Source organism: Takifugu flavidus, chromosome 16, assembly GCF_003711565.1.
Source record: "Takifugu flavidus isolate HTHZ2018 chromosome 16, ASM371156v2, whole genome shotgun sequence".
Classification (NCBI taxonomy): domain Eukaryota; kingdom Metazoa; phylum Chordata; class Actinopteri; order Tetraodontiformes; family Tetraodontidae; genus Takifugu; species Takifugu flavidus.
The window spans coordinates 4,772,332-4,791,060 of record NC_079535.1 but is presented as its reverse complement, the minus strand read 5'-3'; the positions used below and the strand labels follow the sequence as shown (position 1 = coordinate 4,791,060).

The window sequence follows — 18,729 nt, the reverse complement described above, 5'->3', positions numbered from 1 at the left end:
AAATATTTTCAGATGATGATTACGAGTCCACCGACTGTGCTTCATCTTTACGAAACTCCTCCTGGATCAGACACTGACTCAGCAGCTGATTTAAGAGCCAAAATGCAAATCTGGCTCAGAACTTGAATCGGCCCGGGATGAAAGATGGTTCCTGACTCCACCAGACTCCATGGAGCAGGTAGGGCTCTGGGTGAGCGCTGCCTTTAAATTAAAGCAGCCTCTTCACTCGTCTTCATTCCTTTGGCAGTGAGGAATTTCACAACATCAGGTCTGGGCATGAAGCCCGCCTCAGCGTTCTGCTCAGTTTGCAGCCACAGCCCGGTGAAGCACGCAGCAGGAACACCAGGAACTCTCCTTCAGGATGGGTTTGAAACCCAAACGCATCAGCGGCACCTCCAACAGTGGCCAACATGGCGATGGATGGTTACAAGCTGCAGTTTATTCAGAACAGTAGATGAAAACACGATAAAAGGGGGGGGGGGACTATACATGTTTAGGTGGTTATAGCAGCCCGTTAGCACACAAGCATCTGTTCTATCACAGACGATATCATTTGCTCCAGTGTGGGCGGAAAAAAGTGACATTTTTATCTGAGTACATGAAGCAACAAAGTGGAAAAGTCTTCAGCCTCCGAGGACAAAGACGTCTTTGGTGCTGTTGAAATGGAAAGATGTCTTTAGCAGCCTTTAGCTCATTAAAGTCCCCCCATCAAACAACAACTTTACACTCTAAAACACAGGAATTGAGAAATATAAAACTTTCATTGCACGCTTTCGGACTCGCGTCAAAAATCACATTTGCAGAACTCTCACTCCGACTTGGGAACAACCGACAGGAACCAGTCTGATCTGGAATCATCTTTGTTCGGGTCACAGCTCCTTCCAGCGCCGCTCCGGCTCATACGGCGCCGCGGTAGCTATAGTGGTTCCCGTGCTGCGCGTCTGGGGGCTGCGGGTTCGGTTTGCGCTCCAGGTGTTCGTTTTCCTCCGGGTCGGCCAGCGTGCACCGCGGGGGGCGCTGCTTGAAGAAGTCGGACACGTGTCGGACCTTTGAAAGCAGCGAGGGGTCGTTACACGCGTGAGAGCGAGTAGAACGTGTACGCCGGTGTTGTACTCACGGTGAGCACGGCGATGAGCGCCCCCTGCAGGAGACCCACCAGCACGTCGCTCCAGTGGTGCTTGAAGTCGGACACGCGGGAGTACCCCACATACAGGGCAAAGGCCACCAGGAAGAACTGGATGGTGGGTCGGGCCAGTCGAGTCCATTTGCCCCTCATCCTGGCCTGGACGTAGAGCTGCAGGTACAGAAATACGGGATTGGAACAGGTTCTGACTGCTGCTGAGGCTTTGTTTGCACGTTAGCTTAAACTTGTTCTGGTTGGGAAGGAAACAACTTAAAGTTTGTGTACTGTTCATTGTCATTTTCGCTCCATCTCTCCCCTTTTCTTCGCTCCTGTACGAGCCTGGTCCCGCTCAAGGTTTCTGCCTGTTAAAAGGCAGTTTTTCCTGCCACCATTCAGGGGTCGGATTAGAACAAATGGTAAAGCTATCTGGCTAGCATGCTAACTGACATGCTCCTCCACGGAGATATTTACAGGGGCAGAAACTAAAAGTTGCTCCTCTGAGGTGAGAACTCTTGCTACCGTATGACCTCAGCGTTAGCGGTGAGCTAGCCTGGGATTGGAACCTGGACCCGTGCGCTTCCCCTCATTGTGCTGCAACAATGATGTTTTGCTGGCGCTCTGACCTCAAGCTTTGAGTCCCACACTGGAGTTTTTGGTCAACAAGAGTTTTCAGAAAGTCTAAATAAATAAAAGAAGTGCACTCACGGACAGGAAGAGCATGCAGTACATCCCGAAGGAGGAGTGGCCCGAGTAGAAGGACAACCTGGACAGGAAGCAGCGGTGGTTATTCCTGCTGGTTTCTGACCTGACCGTGAAGTGTCGTCCCGCTCACCTCGACTCCGTCACGTTGCGAGGGTTCCCCGTGCAGTTGATGTGCAGCACGTACCCGTTGCAGCTGACCGGCGCGCACACCGAGAGGAAATTAGGCCTGGGGCGGCCGATGGTGAACTTGGCCAGGTCGGTCAGCGATTGGCTGACGGCCGCCCCAAACAGGAAGGTGCCCACCACCTTGTAAAGGGCGGAGAGGTACTGGTTGAACTGGGAGTTGGAGTGCAGGCGCTTGGTGTGCACCAGGTAGGCCTCCCCCGTGGTGATCTGTGGGGCAGACGGCGGCGGTTAGCGGCGCGCACGCGCGCGTCAACCGTGCAACCGTAGACGGCGGGACTCACGATGACGATGGAGCAGGTGATGGTGACAGCGGCCATGGTTCCGTAGGAGATGGTGTCCCTCCTGTACGGGTAGTCGATGCTCTGGTCATCGCAGTAGATGCCTCTCTGGTAGGGGCTGAACCTCAGGGTCAGGATGGCCGAGGGCAGCGCCGCTGGGGGGGCGAGACGGAGGACGATGAGCGAGTTCTGCCGACTAGCACAAATTTACCGTTTTCCATCGTTAAAATCATGAAACTGGGTTTCTTCTACTGCTCAAGAGGACGTGCCAGCCATTTTAATTGTTCAATTTGCTTAATTTTCACTTTGCACGCCACCTCCAGGCCATCAGCTGATCACAAGCGCCGCTTTGAAGTCAACATCAAAGAAAGTTTGTTCTGCGTGCAAAGAAAAGGATTTAGATAAGCGAGGGCCTATTTGGTGCAAGTCTCCAGTGGATACACACCACCCGGACAGAGCAATGGGTGGACAGAGCAATGACACACACACACACACACACACACACACACACACACACACACACACACCACACACACACACACACACACACACACACACACACAACACACACACACACACACACGTGAAATCCCCCTTCATATCAAACATGTTTGAACAGCCTCAGGGACTCGAGCCCATGGGAGAACTGCTATCTGGCTGTTTATCTTCTCTATTATTCTAGGAGAACCAGTTTGCCGCTCCCACCCCCCCAAAGATCCCCCATGGCCACAAGAAAACACAGGATCAGTCTGGGGGGGAAGGGGGGGGGGCTCCGGAAAACTGAGCCTTAAAGCTCTTCAACAATTAATAATCGACTATAAAGATAATCAGCATCTGGTCTATGATCAGGTGCATCATACTGGAAACCACTTTACCCTGATGATGTTAGCCTAGCGTAGCATAGCAACAAGCAGGGCGATAGAATCAGCCAAACTCAACATCACCAACACCATTAGCAGTGACGGACAGCAGGGAACTCCCAGTGAAAACAGCTGCTGGGGATGGAGCTGGACTGGTTTTTACCGCCATTTACTTTATGCTCTTTATGCTAAGTGATGCTAAACAGCTCCCGGCTAGCCTTATGCTAACCACTCACGAGAGTCTGTTTCTTCAACCGAGCTCAGACCTAGTTTATATTGTTGCAACTGTCATGCTAATTAGCATGTTGATAGAAATCTGATCTGATGTTGGCTTAGTGCTGTAGTTAAATGTTGTTGGTTCCTTTTTTATGGGCTGGAGGACACGGACGTTCACCCAGACAGCCTGGGAGGAATGACAGAAAACAGTTTTTGTTCCTCGTTCAGCAAGCAGAGGTTTCAAGTGCTAAATTGCATTTTAGCGATGACGGATACTAAAGAACCTTCTCAAACTGTACTTTGTAGATAATTTCCTGTCCTTGACATTTTAAAACCAGGTTGATGAGACGTTTTGCACCGTTTATGCGCCTCAACTGGGACTAAAACTCCCTCAAACGTCGCCCTTCTATGACATTTTACACTTAACTGTTGGGTTTTTTTCCCTCCTGTCGAACTTTTACAGCTGTGAACAGCCCAGAAACTCTTTCACACACGTTTGCTAACGATTATTTTTGTCTTCTGTAACTAAAAACCACCGCGGGAGGGACGTCCCTTTTGTGTCAAAGTATTGTTTTACTCTTTCGCAATCTCTTCTGCCAACAGCGCAGCCCCGTTTCTGCTCTGAGAAAACAAACACGGCAGCGTTTTGGATGGGACCGATACAGCTTCCCTTTGACCTCTGACCCCGCGGGAGGCGTTCCTGTTATCCAGGCCCGGGGGTGACCGTCCCGCAGCCGCGGCGTTGGTGGAAACGGAGACGTGGTAGGTGGACGTCTGCGGGCGCCGTCCGTCTGCTCGCTGACCTCACAGCTGGGCAGCCATGTGGGGATTCACACGGAGCTGCTCGGAAAACTAATGTTTGCCTTTTGAAGGCGCAGCGCTGGGTTGACTTTGGCTTCTCCACTGCTTTGTTTTCCTGGTCGAACGTCTATATTTATCATTTTTGGAAGAGACCAACTGTTATTGTATCAGGCTCGTTGTTTCCTCTGTGGCTGTTTTTGTTCCCTGGGAGGTTCAGGACAATTGGTGCCTTTTTTCCAAGTTGAAGTGGCCAATTTCAAAGTGACCTTTAAAAGAATGTTACAGATAGTAGGAATGAAACGAGTCAGCTGATGTGTTCTGTTTCTTTGCCTTCAGCTGTTACAAAAGAAATGTTCTTTTAAAAACAGAGACACCAGCTCTGTTCACCAGTTTTCATGCTCACCAGGAATTCTAAAGGTTCAAAGGTCGACGGGTTGCACTTTTCTTTGCTGCTTGTTCAGCAGAGGGCGTCACTGCGAGTGTGTGTGAGCAAAACGGTAAAATAAAAAGGGAGACAACAGCTGTTGACAAACCAAATCGTATTTTTCAGTTCTCAGTATTTATGACACCTGAAGTGTTCCCAAGCAAAACTAGACTTACTGTCTCTCTCCCACACACACACACACACACCACTGTGGTTTCACTTTTTGAATGACTCGCCCACACATCTGGACTTCCATCTTTGTCAGGACTCTCAGTGACGCAGTCTGCAGGCCTCAACCTGATCTGAGCTCGACCTCAAAACCAGGTTTTAACCCCCAAGCTGACCCCAAGCTCCAAAATGTCCTCACTTTGGTAGTGAAATGAGCAGTCTGGTCTATACTATGTAACCCAAACACACTCACTCACACTCACACTCACACTCACTCACTCACACACACACGGAAGTTAGGTGATAAATGCATGATGGGCCTCCACTTATTCAGCCAAAAGAAATAATGCTTTCATCATCACAAACGATTTAAAACCGATTCTTTTAAAAGTTGAAACAGCACTTTCATTGTGGCTGTTTTATTAGCAGGAAGCAGGAAATAATAATAATAATAAAAAACTCCCGTATCAGAAAATTACCTCGAATCAGCATGTAAGAATTTCCCAATGTTCCTCATCCTGCAGCGTCGACACCGGCCGAGCCTCTAGTTTGTGTATTTAAATGCATCTCAATGCTGGAATTTGCCTTTGCCCCAAACTGTGAAGATGGACGAGCAGGGCGATGGCATGAGGTGTGCTCACACACAGACATACGTCTCCGGTGCCGCAGCAGAGCCGTCATTATCATTCCTTCCCGTCAGGCATCAGCGGGGTCCTCCACATGAACACCTCCTCCCCCCGACCTTCACGCTGTTGGCCGTTTGTGCTTTAACTGCATCTATCACATTTACTTAAGTACTGCACTTTACGACCCTTTACAGGTACTTCCTCCCTCTTAAGTATTTATCCATATACTTTCACACAAACTCACTTCCTGTATTAGCGCCCCTAGCGGTCAGTGCTGGGAACCACATCCGAGTTTGTCCCGCTGGAAACGTCTCATCGTTTAGGCCACTTTTACCTCCCACACTGACATTTTACTTGTCACATGTAAGTGCAAGACTAAACAGCCAATAGGTGGCGCTGTAGGGGCAGGGGCACCTCAAGGATGCTGCTAAAGGTGGGGTGAGTGCTCTTTCATGACTCCATTCACCTTCAAGTTGGAAGTAAATACAGAACAGAGAAAGCTCGCCTCGGTCTGATCTGTGCTGCTCTAACTTCGCCAAGATGGCTGAGCGACCACCACCTGTTGTATATTTCTACCTGCACTCACACTCACCCCTCCCTCAAAGGCCCCGCCGGTGTTGGATTGTTGTGTTGTGGTGGGCCGCCTGGGGGGGGGGGGGGGGGGGGGGGAGTGGAATGTGAGGGGAGGCCAACAATTTGAGCCCAATGAAATGAAATCACACTGAAACCATGCAAGATGCCCGAGTGCACCTTTAACCTTTAAGAACTAACCCCCCGATCCCCCATCAGCCCAGAATCAACCTCCAACTGAGCAGATGTGACGAAAACAGCTGGAAAATATCGTTTTAATGTCATTATTCGCCGCAGAGCAAGTTGCAACACGCTGGTCTGTTGATGAGCTCCAAACAGAGAAGGAACACACACACACACACACGCGCGCACACGCACACACACACAGGCTTGAATTTCCAAGACAGGATTTGAACTGTCAGAGAGAAAATTATTTTGCTGATCTTTGCGCTTTAACCTGACCCAACGTTTACAGACAGAGAGAGGTTGGTGGGGAGGATGCACCGAAAGCAAGAATGTTCATTCAGAGTGAGAAATATCTGTCAAAGAAAGGAAAAATGACCCCTACACGCACACACGCACACTTTGTTTACTCTCACAGAGGACTTTACCTCCTCTACTCAGCAGATCTCAGATCAGCTTTTAAAGGTGATCGTTCTGATACGCAACCTCATAAATTGTAATGAAGGAAATAAATCAGTGCCAGCGGTGATTTCAACACCACCTGTCTGTTTGAACAGGCGTGGTACCGGTTCAGACCAACATCAACTTTCCTTACATTCTTGTGTAAATCCGGCTCATCTCAACTCCGCCACTCACCCATTAGTTTATCCCGTCTCATCTCGTTCGCAGAACTCGGTTATTGGGAGTATTTTCCCCAGGATCCGCGGATCCGCCTGTTAACCCACTTTCAGCCATGTTGCCAAGTGGGATCACTCACCTACAAAGACGCAGAGAATATCCACGGCGATCAGAAGCAGCTTCTTTCCCTGCTCCGTCATGTTTCAGGGACAGATCGCGTCTGTCGGCAGAACCGGGGCGCAGGCTGGGCAGAGCGGTGAGCTGTGGCTTTGCTTTTAAAAACACATGGAGTTGTGAGCTCGACCTGCGTGTTCTTCCGGCTCTCTCCCTCTACCTGCCCCCAGCGGTGCTGAATCAGGTGAGCGCAGGACGTGTCAGCCTTTATTACGCACCGGCCGAAGGGCGCGTCTTTCCGCTGGAGGCTCCCTAAAGTGTACACAACTCCTCCACGTGGATTGGACAGTACGTTGGCTATTTACTTTCTCTGAATTCCCCCTATGGATTTATTATCTTAGAATCCATGCGGTGGAATTACATAACGCCTTCGCAGGGCATAAACTTTGGTTGCTTGTGATTAATTCGGGATTATACTAATTCCATGGGAGCGAATTCCTGCTCTCTTTCTTCATCTGAGTCAGTTATCGTATATTTAAGGCGCGCAAAACATTTCAATAGTTTTCGACATTTCGTTTGAGTCCCTCTAAAAAGCACAACTTCATAAATAATCAACCTTTCGAGCAATGTTCTCAGTCATTCAGGTCCAAGATTATTCATGGTTAAAGAGAATTCCACCTGAATTCAACATAAATCCGGTTGAATTCTCTTAAACCATGATTAATCCCAACTTTTGTTCTGTAAAACTCTAAAGGGTTTTAATATCACTGTCCAAACCAGAATCGGAATATTTTTTAACACAAAAAACATAATGATTTCTACGGTCTTAAACCCAAACAATGACTTCAAAAGCTCGACACTGAAGGGAAACAGACTGCAGATAGTTTTGAAATGGTCAGACTGGGATGGAGGTGAAGTGGACCGGCGGTTCCAGAGACGCGCATGGCTCACTGTCTCCGCCTAGTGGCGCATATATGTCATTACATAACTGCAATGACTACGTACACGTCATATATAAATGATTTTCTCAGAAAACTAAAGATTTATGAAAACTGGCCCTTTTTAGGTTCTATTTGGAGCTGCCTTTTCGGGGCAGATGCAGGCCGAGATGTTGTAAGCAAATGGAAGGTCTGGCAAAGAGAGCTTCCTAGATAACCGTGTATGGGTCATGGCCCTCGATCTAAGCCTTACTTTATAGGGATGGAGGTGTTTGGGTGCTGCGGGGAGAGAAAGCATCGTGTCAGACAGCCACTCAAAGCAAAGCCACGAAAAAGGGTCAGACAGGCCTATAAGTGAGTAGCTCTACGTGTGCAGGTGCCCTGCAGGCTGCCTTTGCCCTGGATTCAGATTAATCACCACAGTCCTCCTGAATCAGACATCCCTTTGGTTCGACCCGAGGCTGAGCCAGACTACACAGCCTACTGGAGGCAGAGCGTCTGAGATGGATGAGTGGGGGAGTGGAACAAAAAAGGGGACAACAGGATATAGAAATAAAAGCATATATTCACACTAAATTAATCATTTAACTTGCATGTCTTGAGTGTGGAACGTTCTACTCTTGCAAAGCTTCAACCAGCGAGGGGTCTGGAGGATTAAGAAGAACCCCTGGGCACAGAGGTACCAATTGTGGTGCCGGTCTTTGTCTTCTCTGGGATGTCTGCAGACCGAGGGGGTAGCGGTAAACCTACCAGAGCCTGACGGCTTGGGCTGAGCGGGTTGACACGGCTGAAGCTGAACGTGGGATTTCAACAGGAGTTCAGCCGGCAGACTGCGATAAATTCTTCATTTCAGTCCATTAAGCATGAACAAAAGCATCCTGTGTACACTAGAACAGAGCTGGTCTGGTGACACGCGCAACCCACACATGTACTATCAGGGATTTGGTTTTTACATCAAAATGAGGCCTTTTTTCTTTTTAGCTTGAATCTATATCACAGTTTTTCCCCAGAGTCTCTGCAGCCTCTCATGGTGACCCGAGCTGGTTGCTGAGGGATCAGATGACACAGCCAAGGTCACTTAAGTGGGTCTTTAGAACAAAAAGAACCACCTCTGCCACTCTCCCACCAAGTACATTCAACTGGAGCTGCAAAATCCATGTCTCCTTTATAATGAGGATATCACAGGATGTTAAGTTTTCCATATGTAGTGCATATACAACAACTATGGTTTGACCTTTAATAACATGCAGGGCTACGCAGGTCCATTCTCTCTAAAGCTGCAGCTGAGGTCTAAAATATAAATACATTTTTAAATAAGTAAAATATCAATAAGCTATTAACCAAACTATAAAATACTGATTAACTTAAAAAGTTCCTTACATCTGTGATCGCCACCAGGTTTATGATCAGCCAATTAGAGCGCTAGTAGCGGATCACGTGACCTCATCCAGAAATTCAAACACAGCGGCATCGTAGTGGAGGAAGAAATTAGCATAATTTACCGACGTTCCTGTTAAATCCTAACGCTGAGAAGTTACCAGTGATCATTTAGATTTTTTAAACTTCTCTAAAAACTAAAATACTTTCTTTACGCCAAGTCTAAACTGCAAATATCTATTTGATTATCCATTCTATTATCCAGCCAATAACAACTGTGTAATGTTCATGTTGTAATTTTATTTCTAATTTATTCTATATTTATGTATATATGCTTATAATGCTTATAATATGTATATATTATATTATGTATATATTATATATATGCTTATAATATATGCTGTATATATGCTTATAACATTCTAATCTTATCTGTATTTATTTTTTCTGTCTCTTTACTCTGCATACGCTGCTACTATAATTCAATTTCCCCACGGGGATGAATAAAGTTCATCTTAATCTTATTATAGGAATGCTACCTGCTAGCTAACCTGTGACGCCCTCTTATTGTGATTTACCGTCTATTGTTGTCAATTTTAAGTTTGGAATTTATCCTCAATAGTGATTTGCTAAACTATTTAATTAATATTAAAAATTTAAAATGCAATAAACAGCACAGGCAGTTTAAAAACAGGAAACTTTATTTTAAACAGACATTGTACGTCTTATAAAACCATCAAATAACAGTAAATAATCTACCAAAGCTTCTTTGCATGGTCACAAAGCTAAAAGCTCTTGATAAAATACTGTACTTATTATCGTCTAAAGTAGAATCGCAGGAGTCTGACACGATAACGGGTCGTGTTGGTCAGTTTTTTGTTCCCATGTGACTGGAGGACACAGAGCTACAGCATCGGAGAACATTCACGGGCCCCTGAAACCAGCCCGGGAGACATAAAAGCGTTTGGCTGATATTTAACACTTAAGGGATTAAACTCAAAGCGTCGCCAGGTGGGACAACACTGTTTTCACTGCATCTTCCACTTCAAATCCCCGTGGCAACTGCTGCCTTTGGTGAATCGTCACCCTCACACAACCGTGGCCCTTCGACTAACCTGGCAACTCAGTTTTGTCTCTGCAACAATGGGGGGGGGGGGGGTGTCTCAATTCTAGTGTCTCTACAGCAAGTTTCTTTTTACCTAACAGCGTTCAGCTACTGATCAGCACCGAGCTTGGCTGATCCTGGGGGAATAAAGACAGTTCACGTGCATATTTACGCGCCGGCCGCCAGTGTGGTTACTGCAGTTACCATCAGAAAAGATGGCAGAACATGACGGACGCGTAGACGGGACTATTGAATGCGTGTTGTGTTCAGTAGCACCAGGGGAAAGGTGACAGAGCCGCATGGCTGTCAGAGGGTCTGCACGATGACGGGGTACAGCAGGGACATGTGCTCGGCTCCTCTGATGGGCAGCTTGTGTGTGGTGTAGTAATGAATGACCTCGGGGATGGTGAAGAAGGGGGGGCTGTTCTCCCCCAGAACGTAACGGCCGTCTGCGGACTGGGTGAACTTCATGTGCATGAAGCCCTTACAGCTCCTGACGGGAAAGAGGAAAACTCGTTATTCCAATTCATTCCAAACTGGAATGATGGTTCGTGGTGTGTATTCTGTTTCAGACAATACAGCGACGTTTCATCTTAACACACCGGCAGCAGGATTTATGAGGGTTGGTTTTGATTTAGAACAGCATAAACTGACGAGACAGAGACTTTACACAATAACCACAATGGACAGAGCAGAAAATGCAGAAATGTCTACCTGAGCGACAGCGAGTAGTCGCTCCTGCACGTCTGGCTGTTCCTCACCAGGTAGGAGCTCTCCTTACACAGGGTCAGCAGGCTCTCTGCCTCCGAGCGGCTCAGGGTGCCGTGATACCACCTACAGGAGACACCACAAAGCTGCTGTTTCGCTGTCAAACCAAAAAACCCTCTCAATGATAATCAGTGACAGGGGTGAGAAGCAGGAAACGCAACCATTTGAGTTCAGGATGCTGAATTCCACCTACACTTGTCTCTCCAGGGGCACAGACGGGTCCACTCTCTCCCCCAGGCGCGGAGGAGTGTCCCCAACCAGGCGGAGTGTCGTGGACTCTGCGGAGCTCATCATGTTACCTGGCTTGGTGAGCCAGGACTGGTCCGTCTGCGCCCGCGAGCGCTCTCGTTCGGCCCCTTCAAACTGAACTGGGGCCACACGCAGATGCAGAAAGTTGGATTTTTGCCGAACGTGCGAGGAGTGAAACGAGCAGAGCTCCCGTTCACCTGCTAAAGCTTTAGAGATGTTGTCCTTCTTCCACTCCCAGGGCTGGTCGTATTCATCAGCTGGCCTCTCGTCGTCCTGAGGCAGTCGGCTCTCCCTGCTGTCCATCGGGACGCGTCCAGCTTCGACCCGGTGAGACTTCTGTACCGAGGGAGCAGCCTGATGGTGCTGACGTGTCCTCTCCTCATAGGGGTTATCGTATAACTGGCCACCATCTCCGCTCCCAGACCTGTTGGTTATCTTACTGTGCTGCATTTCTGCACAGGTGAGACAGTCAAGGTGCAATATGATAGTTTTCTACTTGTTAAACAACAAAAAGAAAAAAGAAAATGCTCCAGTGACATGATGCCTCACCAGAAATGATCCGCTGGGCCTCAAATGGCTCCATGTAGCTGCAGCAGTCTGTCGATGTAGATTTGGTTTCCCAGTGTGGTCTGCCCCTGGGGTCTGGACGCACGTCAAATGGGTCAGAGTAGTCTGTGTCGCCCTCCAACGCTGACGGGGCAGATGGGATCACCTTGGTGGGGAGAGAGGAACAACAGTCACTGCCACAAATGAGAAAAAGAAAACGGGGGATGCAATTAGGACAAATTAAACTGGAAAGTAAAGCAAGTTCTCACAGGTTCTTCCTGCACAGCAACAGGACTCAAAGGCACCTTGCAGCGGCCAAACTCCTGAGAGTCCACTTTAATTAGTCTGTGTTTGGGGGACACCACTTTCACCTGGAACCAGACAAATATCAACTCAAAGATAAATATCAATATCAAAGATCAACAGACTTTATCCAATGCTGAATTTATCTAAAAAAACCCAAAACAAACCACCATACAGTGTCTGTCTAGTTATGAACATAAGAATCTTTACTCATGCCTCTCTAAAACCATCGTGCACTTCTCACCTCCATGCCATTAGGCAACACCGATCCGAATGCTGGGAAAGAAGGGAGGATCACAGTGGGACTGAATTCACCATTCTGATGCTCTTTATCCGTGTGCTCGTAAGGGTCTTCAAAGTCCAGCTCCTTCTGAGCTCTGTACGCCCGCAGAATCTCACTTTCACTGTAATCTGGCCTCGGGGGCTGCGGAGGGTCACGCTTGCTGCCAAAGTTCAGCTTCAACCACTTTGCCATGGATCTGGGAATAAGGTAAGGGGGCAGAAGGTGGACGCATAACTAGGTTAAATAAACCTCTTTTTTTAAACAAACAAACAAAACATATCACTTAATATTCCAAAATCACCATAAATACATAGACATTCTACATAAGATTATGTTGTAAACCTGGCTGGAGAAATTAATTTCGTAAATAATGAATGACCTCCTGCAGTCAGTGATAGCCAGAAGAGGACAGACATCAATCAACAGGTCGAATAAAAATATTCTACTTATCTCTCAAGACTGAAAACAATGAACGACCTCTGCTATAAACATTAGCCAGCTACAAAAATCAAAACACTGACCACAGCCAGCTAGCATTCAGGTGTTAAATTACTTATTTACAACAGACACACAGTAAATCCCTAAACATATCAGAGTCGCGGGGAGTGTTTTACTGGTTTAGCCACCACAAAGCCTAGAAAAACAGTATATTAGATACATGTCAGTCTAACAATTGATGGTCAACCGCCTGCTCTTTAAATATGCCCAAGCTAACTCGGCTAACTCGGCTAAACGCTCTCAAGTGTCGGCTAACGTTCCTTCTATCGGCTCACCTTCTTTCTCGGCATTGACGGCTTCGTGTTCCAGTTACGTCTTTTTGGTCACCATCCGATCTTTTGTTTGAACCCAGTCGAGCCTAAAAATAGACCATGTCCGTCCGTATAATTCGACCAGCTCCCGAGCCAAGCGGGTCAGTCGGCTAATGTTAGCAGACGCAGACCGACCGAGACCGTCGGCGACACTGTGGACACAACAGGCTTAAAGGAGCGTTAAAGGGGAGGGCGCACACATTTTTAGTACGGTCGACATTAAAGCGTCCGACATCAACTACTGCCAAATTACGCTTTACCTTACATTTACATTTTAGGCATTTAGCAGACTTTTTTGTCCAACGCGGTTTACAGCGAAACACTTAAGCCACTATGCGATTGAGACCAATATGAATAAAACACAACCTTGCGGACGTGAAGTACCTGGTACAGGTGATACTAACGGTGTAGAGCTGCAGGGAGGGAGGGAAGAGGGATAGAAACAGGAGGAGACGGGAGGAGACAGGAGGGAAAAGATAAGTGCTCCCAGACAAGATGTGTCTTTAATGGCTTCTTGTAGGAACAGGGGGTTGCCCCTGCTCTGCAGAGCTTTGGAGGTCATTCCCCCATTGGGGAACATGGTATGAAAATAGTCTGGCTTGCTGTGGCTCCACAGACACCTTTGCCAGACGACACTCAAATGTGGAACGCAAAGGATGCAACATGGGCTCAAATAAGATGTGTCAAGAAAGAGAGCAGGTCCAGCAAAGAAGAAGTCAAGAAGTCGTCAATGCAACCATGGCTTGTTAGGAACCGCCTGCTTTTTCTGATGCTGAATAAAGCAGTGTGCCACAAGACGGAGATACCAGGAACAGAAATAGACAGCAGATCTTCAGTCATGACTCCAAGATTTTGAACAGCTTTGGTCGGAGCAAAGAGACAAGGTGACGCCTCCGATGTCAATGCAGTAATGATTGGATTATAAAACCAGAAGCTAAGTTTTACCAAGGTTAAGTTGGAGGTGGTGGTCCTGCATCCATCTATAGATGCATCTATATGTGCTGGAAGTGGGCAGAGTCCATGTGTCAGGTTCAAGGAGTGGGTCAAAAGACCTACTCAGGGACACAAAGGACACTTGTCCTGTGTGTTTGTTGTCCTGGTGGACAAACAAAATGCCCCATGCTAGGCTCGAACTCACAACCTTCAGATTAAAAGCAGATAAAACCTCCCTGATTCCAGAGGACTCCTTCATCTATAAATGAGCTGTTCTTTAAAATTCCCTCATATTTGTAAGATAAAAGGACACCTACTACTTCCTCTACACTCCAGATTATATTAATATGTAAACAGCTTTAACGTGCTGCTCCACAAAGGCTTCATAATCCAGAGGTTTATGATAAATCTTCGATCCATTCAAGGTTAAGAAAGAGCAGATGTAATATCCAACTGTTTTGAAGAAAGGACTTCACACTAAAACAGGTATTAATACAATATTTTTAGCATAACAGTGTTGAAATTCAGAACATGTTGCAGACCAAGATTTAAGGGTCAACATTTTAATAAGAACCAATATCCACATTTGATACATTGTCAGGAAGTGAATGCCACAAAAATAAGGGTTTAACAAAGACTCCAGCCCTCTTCTCTGTGGTATGAGTTATACACCTGTACATCTGTCACCTGCTTCTAAAGCGTTGCTATTCGCTGTCGCTGTCTGAATATGCCCCCAGCAGGCTGAGGGACGATGATCCGTTTTGTGCGTCTGTGGATCGGCAGACGTCAGCAGACGATGACTTTGAATCTGGAAAACACAGAACCTTCAGGATCAGACAGACCATATTCACGCACTGACACAAGGACGTCCTCAAAGACGCCCAACGGGTCTGGCTACGAGCAGCGGATGTGACCTCACCTGCTGGTGAAGTGGAAGCTGCAGGAGTCGCCACAGGAGGTTCGCTGCTTGCTGAGAGCGGCTTCTTCCGTACGACCAGGGACCCCAGAGCCCCTCTACCACTCAGCGTCCCCACACTCCTCTCCCAGCTCTCTGACTTGGCCTTCTTCACCCCAGTACCTGATGTTCCCTGCTCAACCCACAACACGTCAGTGATCTCCCCGCTCACTTGTTCATCCTAAAGCAGCTGAATGTGATGGTGACACCTACCTGACCCTCTGCAGGCTTGTCGGTGGTGAGGATGTCTGTCGGTCTGTCGTCTGCACTGGATTTCTTTGGAGGCAAAGAAAATTCGCCGTCGTCATCTGTGTCTCTGAGTCTTTTCACGAAGGCACGTTCCAGCATCTCTCTGAGGACACATTCAGGTGATCAGTTTAACAATGAATGAGACACGAGAGAAGAGACTCAATCAGAGCCACCTCACTCACTTGGTCTCTCGCTCATCCTCTTCTTTTTCCCTTTCCTTCTCTGCCCTCTCCAGTTCTCGGTACTGTTCAATCATTCCCTCAAAGTCCACCCGAGCCTGCCGCTGGTTCAGCTCTTTCAGCTCCTGTAGATTCTCCAGGACCTCCATCTCCATCTTGGAATCTTTAGTGCGGTTCTCCAACACCTGACAAAGAATGTGAGATCCTAGCATTGCTCATCTTTAACACCATTTAAAATATACCATATATATCCGTAAAGGATTTTTACACTCACCTTCATTGGGTTATTCAGTTCCTCATCCTCCCGCTCCTGTTGAATTCTTTTCTCCTCCTCTTCAATCAACTTCTCTGCTTGAAAGTTTCGCGTTGCACCGTGTTCCATGGCATAGTCCGTATTTTCTGGGTCTGTCTATGGTAATAACATGTGAAACAACAGCTTAAATGATTTGATGAATAACCCGACGACCCGGAGTTGTTTTTTTTGTTTTTGTTTCACAAGAAAAAAGAGAAAAATCATTTTTTTAAAAATAGGCTAACCTTGAATGTAATCTCAGCAAGACACCGGGTGCATTTGATGTAGAACCGGAATATTGGCAGCCCCAAGTACAGCTGATTCTGAACGGTTTCCTTGCGAGCATTGAACTTCTTCCCTTTGTAGATATACTCACCACATGTTTTACACCTGCAAACATCCAGTCAGTTAACATAAATCCATTAAAGGTCACGTTTTAATGCGTAATTGAATGCAAAAATCAGACTGTTGGATTCAAGACAAATATTTTGCACAGTTGCACAATTAGCTAAGCTTTAGGAACGGACAGGACAACCTGATGAATATATTACTTTCTTGTTTATAACGTACCTCATGTTAAAAGGAGCCATCAATCTGACCACATACTGACGATCTTTAGGTAGTTTAAGTTTGGGGATTTTAGCTGGATCAAAATCCGGAGGATAGTATTTCTATAAAGGAAAAAGATAAACGTGTCAGTGAAAAGCATAACCCAAAAAATGCAACAAATATATCGTTTATTAACAGCTTTTGAACGATGTTTTCCTTCCTAGCACTAATAATCATGCTTAGCATTTAAGCTAACATTAGCTTGCTGCCATCGCTCTTAGTTTTACATAATTCCTGAGGCTTTAAAATAAATACTTTGGAGCGCAATCTCATACTTACATTCAAAACCTTTCTTTCAGACATTGTGGTTTATGTTCAAATCCCCAAAGTGAAAACAAAACACTTGTATAATGTCGCTCGGTGGTGAGAGGGTGCACAGCTCACTTCCGCTTGCGTTACACCGAGTGTGAACGCTTCCGAGCTGTGTTGCTGCCCCTTGTGGCTGCGATGAGTAATTACATGACACAACAAACAAAAATAAGACACTTGCATGTTTGACTCTCTAAAATAGGTAAATCACTGTGTGTGCGTGTGTGCGTGTGTGTGTGTGTGTGTGTGTGGGGGGGGGGGGTAGAAAAATGTGAAAATTGTTCTTTCTGCATAGATATAACATATGGAGCATTAAAGACATTTCTCTGTGTTTATTACTACCAGATACCAGTAGACATAGTGAATGACAGACACATTACCTGGGGTGAGCGTATGGTTGTTTAAGAGGAAATGAAATTGTGTTTATAGATTGATGTCAGCCTGGTTTAACCTGAGGTCTGCATCTTCATTGGTCCGGGGCAGAGGAGATGAATAGATCTGTGAACGTCCTGCAAACTGGAAAAAATTACACTACAGACTCAGAGGCATGTTTATTGTGTCCATAGGTGCCCTCTAAATGTCTTAGAATGTTGTCTTTTAGTTATTTTCACGTTATTCCAGGTTGATCGTGAAAACAAATTAGGCATTCATGTATCATGTGTGTGTTTGATTGAGAAGGTTGAAAGTTTTAAATATTAAAATAGACCAACGAAAATGAATCTGATCCTCAATCCACCCTGGAGTTCACTTGGGCAAATATGCTTTATAAAATGAAAAGCCACCTTTAACCATTCATCACGTCGTCATTTAGCCTGAGATGCAAAGGTGCTGATCGATGTCACCCGTGTCAGGAGATGGCCATAAATATTTTACACACGAACTGATGTCAGTGGTGTTTTTTGGAGCCTATAAAACCTGAAGGGACCGATGGACATTTCCACAGACCCCAGCCTGAGCAGACGCATCCCTCCAGGACCATGGTCAGAGCCCGAACCCTCTTCGTGGTGGTTACCTGCTGCTGCGCATGGCTGCGGCTGGCCAGCGCCGATGACTCCTCGCTGGAGACCCGCTCCTCGGACTTCCCCATTAAAACCCAACAGGAGAAAGACCTGGTGAGACGCTTTAAAAATGAATTTATTGTGTGCATTTCAAATGTGCCTTTTTTGTTTGTTTGTTTGTTTGTTTTCCAGTTTCAGGACATGGTGTGTGTTTGTGTTGTTCACTCCATCAGATCGATGCGTTGCAAGAAGTGTTGGAGAAGCTGAGAAGCAAAGAGATGCCTCTGGAGAAGAAGCTTGGATGGCTGCCATCGGTTTGTTTAAGTTCTTGTGTTGTTTGACAGCGAAGGGGAAGACGTAACTGGGGGACATGTGCAAGAACCACTAAAATAGAAATAAAGCAGAAAAACGGATGTTCTACTGATACACACCACCAATGTGACTTTTAGGCGATATTGAAACGCTCCTCTTTGACCACAGATCTGTGTTTACAACTCATTTTGCTTCCTGCGTTGCTCTTGTTGCAGTGTGACGCCGGGGAGCCGTGCGCCGTGCGTAAAGGAGCGCGCATCGGCACGCTGTGCAGCTGTCCGAGGGGAACTTCCTGTAACTTCTATGTCCTAAAATGTCTGTAAAAGAACACAATGTGCTCGTAAAATGTCATTACCAGATTACTTGTGATGTGATGTATGATCCTCAGTGGATTTTGTGGAGGATCCGTGACGGTGCCATCTCGTGATCATTAAATGTATTTCCCCTTTCTGTCATTCAGTTTTTGTTACCGTCGTTACCAAACTCATCAGTGTAAACACATTTGTGAGGTGAGGTCAATAAATCGCTTTATTTAAATGTCTCTGTACTTATTACAATATTATTACTGCGCAATGTCGTGAAATAAATCCAAGCGTCTCGCCGCGTTAGTGACGCGTCATTAATATTTCAGCCTCTTTCAAATCAT

The 18,729-nt window shown here is 46.5% G+C and overlaps 4 protein-coding genes across 4 annotated transcripts; 1 reads left to right on the top strand and 3 right to left on the bottom strand.

The window, feature by feature from the left end:
- Positions 1–419: 419 nt before the first annotated feature.
- Positions 420–7,124, bottom strand: LOC130512939 (phospholipid phosphatase 2-like). The gene is made up of 6 exons (XM_057011438.1): positions 6,895–7,124; positions 2,293–2,444; positions 1,956–2,218; positions 1,829–1,886; positions 1,118–1,294; positions 420–1,047 (listed from the first exon to the last, which is right to left on the bottom strand). The coding sequence occupies exons 1-6, from the start codon at positions 6,953–6,955 to the stop codon at positions 898–900; spliced, it is 861 nt and encodes a 286-aa protein (XP_056867418.1). The 5' UTR covers positions 6,956–7,124; the 3' UTR covers positions 420–897.
- A 2,743-nt stretch (positions 7,125–9,867) lies between these two features.
- LOC130540419 (SH2 domain-containing adapter protein F-like) lies at positions 9,868–13,473 on the bottom strand. The gene is made up of 8 exons (XM_057059553.1): positions 13,212–13,473; positions 12,400–12,634; positions 12,122–12,223; positions 11,856–12,018; positions 11,504–11,758; positions 11,251–11,425; positions 11,004–11,123; positions 9,868–10,782 (listed from the first exon to the last, which is right to left on the bottom strand). The coding sequence occupies exons 2-8, from the start codon at positions 12,628–12,630 to the stop codon at positions 10,596–10,598; spliced, it is 1,233 nt and encodes a 410-aa protein (XP_056915533.1). The 5' UTR covers positions 12,631–12,634; positions 13,212–13,473; the 3' UTR covers positions 9,868–10,595.
- A 1,254-nt stretch (positions 13,474–14,727) lies between these two features.
- On the bottom strand, positions 14,728–16,914 carry yju2 (YJU2 splicing factor homolog). The gene is made up of 8 exons (XM_057011435.1): positions 16,744–16,914; positions 16,426–16,526; positions 16,101–16,245; positions 15,838–15,972; positions 15,567–15,748; positions 15,349–15,487; positions 15,100–15,268; positions 14,728–14,988 (listed from the first exon to the last, which is right to left on the bottom strand). Exons 1-8 carry the CDS (start codon positions 16,765–16,767, stop codon positions 14,885–14,887), a joined length of 999 nt encoding a protein of 332 aa, XP_056867415.1. The 5' UTR covers positions 16,768–16,914; the 3' UTR covers positions 14,728–14,884.
- A 786-nt stretch (positions 16,915–17,700) lies between these two features.
- Positions 17,701–18,620, top strand: LOC130512956 (cocaine- and amphetamine-regulated transcript protein-like). Its single transcript, XM_057011465.1, has 3 exons — positions 17,701–17,885; positions 18,005–18,085; positions 18,299–18,620. Exons 1-3 carry the CDS (start codon positions 17,751–17,753, stop codon positions 18,404–18,406), a joined length of 324 nt encoding a protein of 107 aa, XP_056867445.1. The 5' UTR covers positions 17,701–17,750; the 3' UTR covers positions 18,407–18,620.
- The last annotated feature ends 109 nt before the right edge of the window (positions 18,621–18,729 follow it).

Excerpts from the sequence above, each read along its gene's own strand:
- LOC130512956 (XM_057011465.1), top strand. The coding sequence starts at position 17,751 with ATGGTCAGAGCCCGAACCCTCTTCGTGGTGGTTACCTGCTGCTGCGCA. Across the intron at positions 17,886-18,004 it reads CCCAACAGGAGAAAGACCTG|ATCGATGCGTTGCAAGAAGT; the intron begins GTGAGACGCTTT and ends TCACTCCATCAG. Across the intron at positions 18,086-18,298 it reads AGCTTGGATGGCTGCCATCG|TGTGACGCCGGGGAGCCGTG; the intron begins GTTTGTTTAAGT and ends CTCTTGTTGCAG.
- yju2 (XM_057011435.1), bottom strand. The coding sequence starts at position 16,767 with ATGTCTGAAAGAAAGGTTTTGAAT. Across the intron at positions 15,488-15,566 it reads GAGGATGAGCGAGAGACCAA|AGAGATGCTGGAACGTGCCT; the intron begins GTGAGTGAGGTG and ends ATGTGTCCTCAG. Across the intron at positions 15,269-15,348 it reads ACAAGCCTGCAGAGGGTCAG|GGAACATCAGGTACTGGGGT; the intron begins GTAGGTGTCACC and ends TGGGTTGAGCAG.
- LOC130540419 (XM_057059553.1), bottom strand. The coding sequence starts at position 12,630 with ATGGCAAAGTGGTTGAAGCTGAACTTTGGCAGCAAGCGTGACCCTCCG. Across the intron at positions 12,224-12,399 it reads TGTTGCCTAATGGCATGGAG|GTGAAAGTGGTGTCCCCCAA; the intron begins GTGAGAAGTGCA and ends GTCTGGTTCCAG. Across the intron at positions 11,124-11,250 it reads GTGCCCCTGGAGAGACAAGT|GTGGTATCACGGCACCCTGA; the intron begins GTAGGTGGAATT and ends TGTCTCCTGTAG.
- LOC130512939 (XM_057011438.1), bottom strand. The coding sequence starts at position 6,955 with ATGACGGAGCAGGGAAAGAAGCTGCTTCTGATCGCCGTGGATATTCTC. Across the intron at positions 1,887-1,955 it reads CGCAACGTGACGGAGTCGAG|GTTGTCCTTCTACTCGGGCC; the intron begins GTGAGCGGGACG and ends CTTCCTGTCCAG. Across the intron at positions 1,295-1,828 it reads ACTGCATGCTCTTCCTGTCC|CTCTACGTCCAGGCCAGGAT; the intron begins GTGAGTGCACTT and ends CTGTACCTGCAG.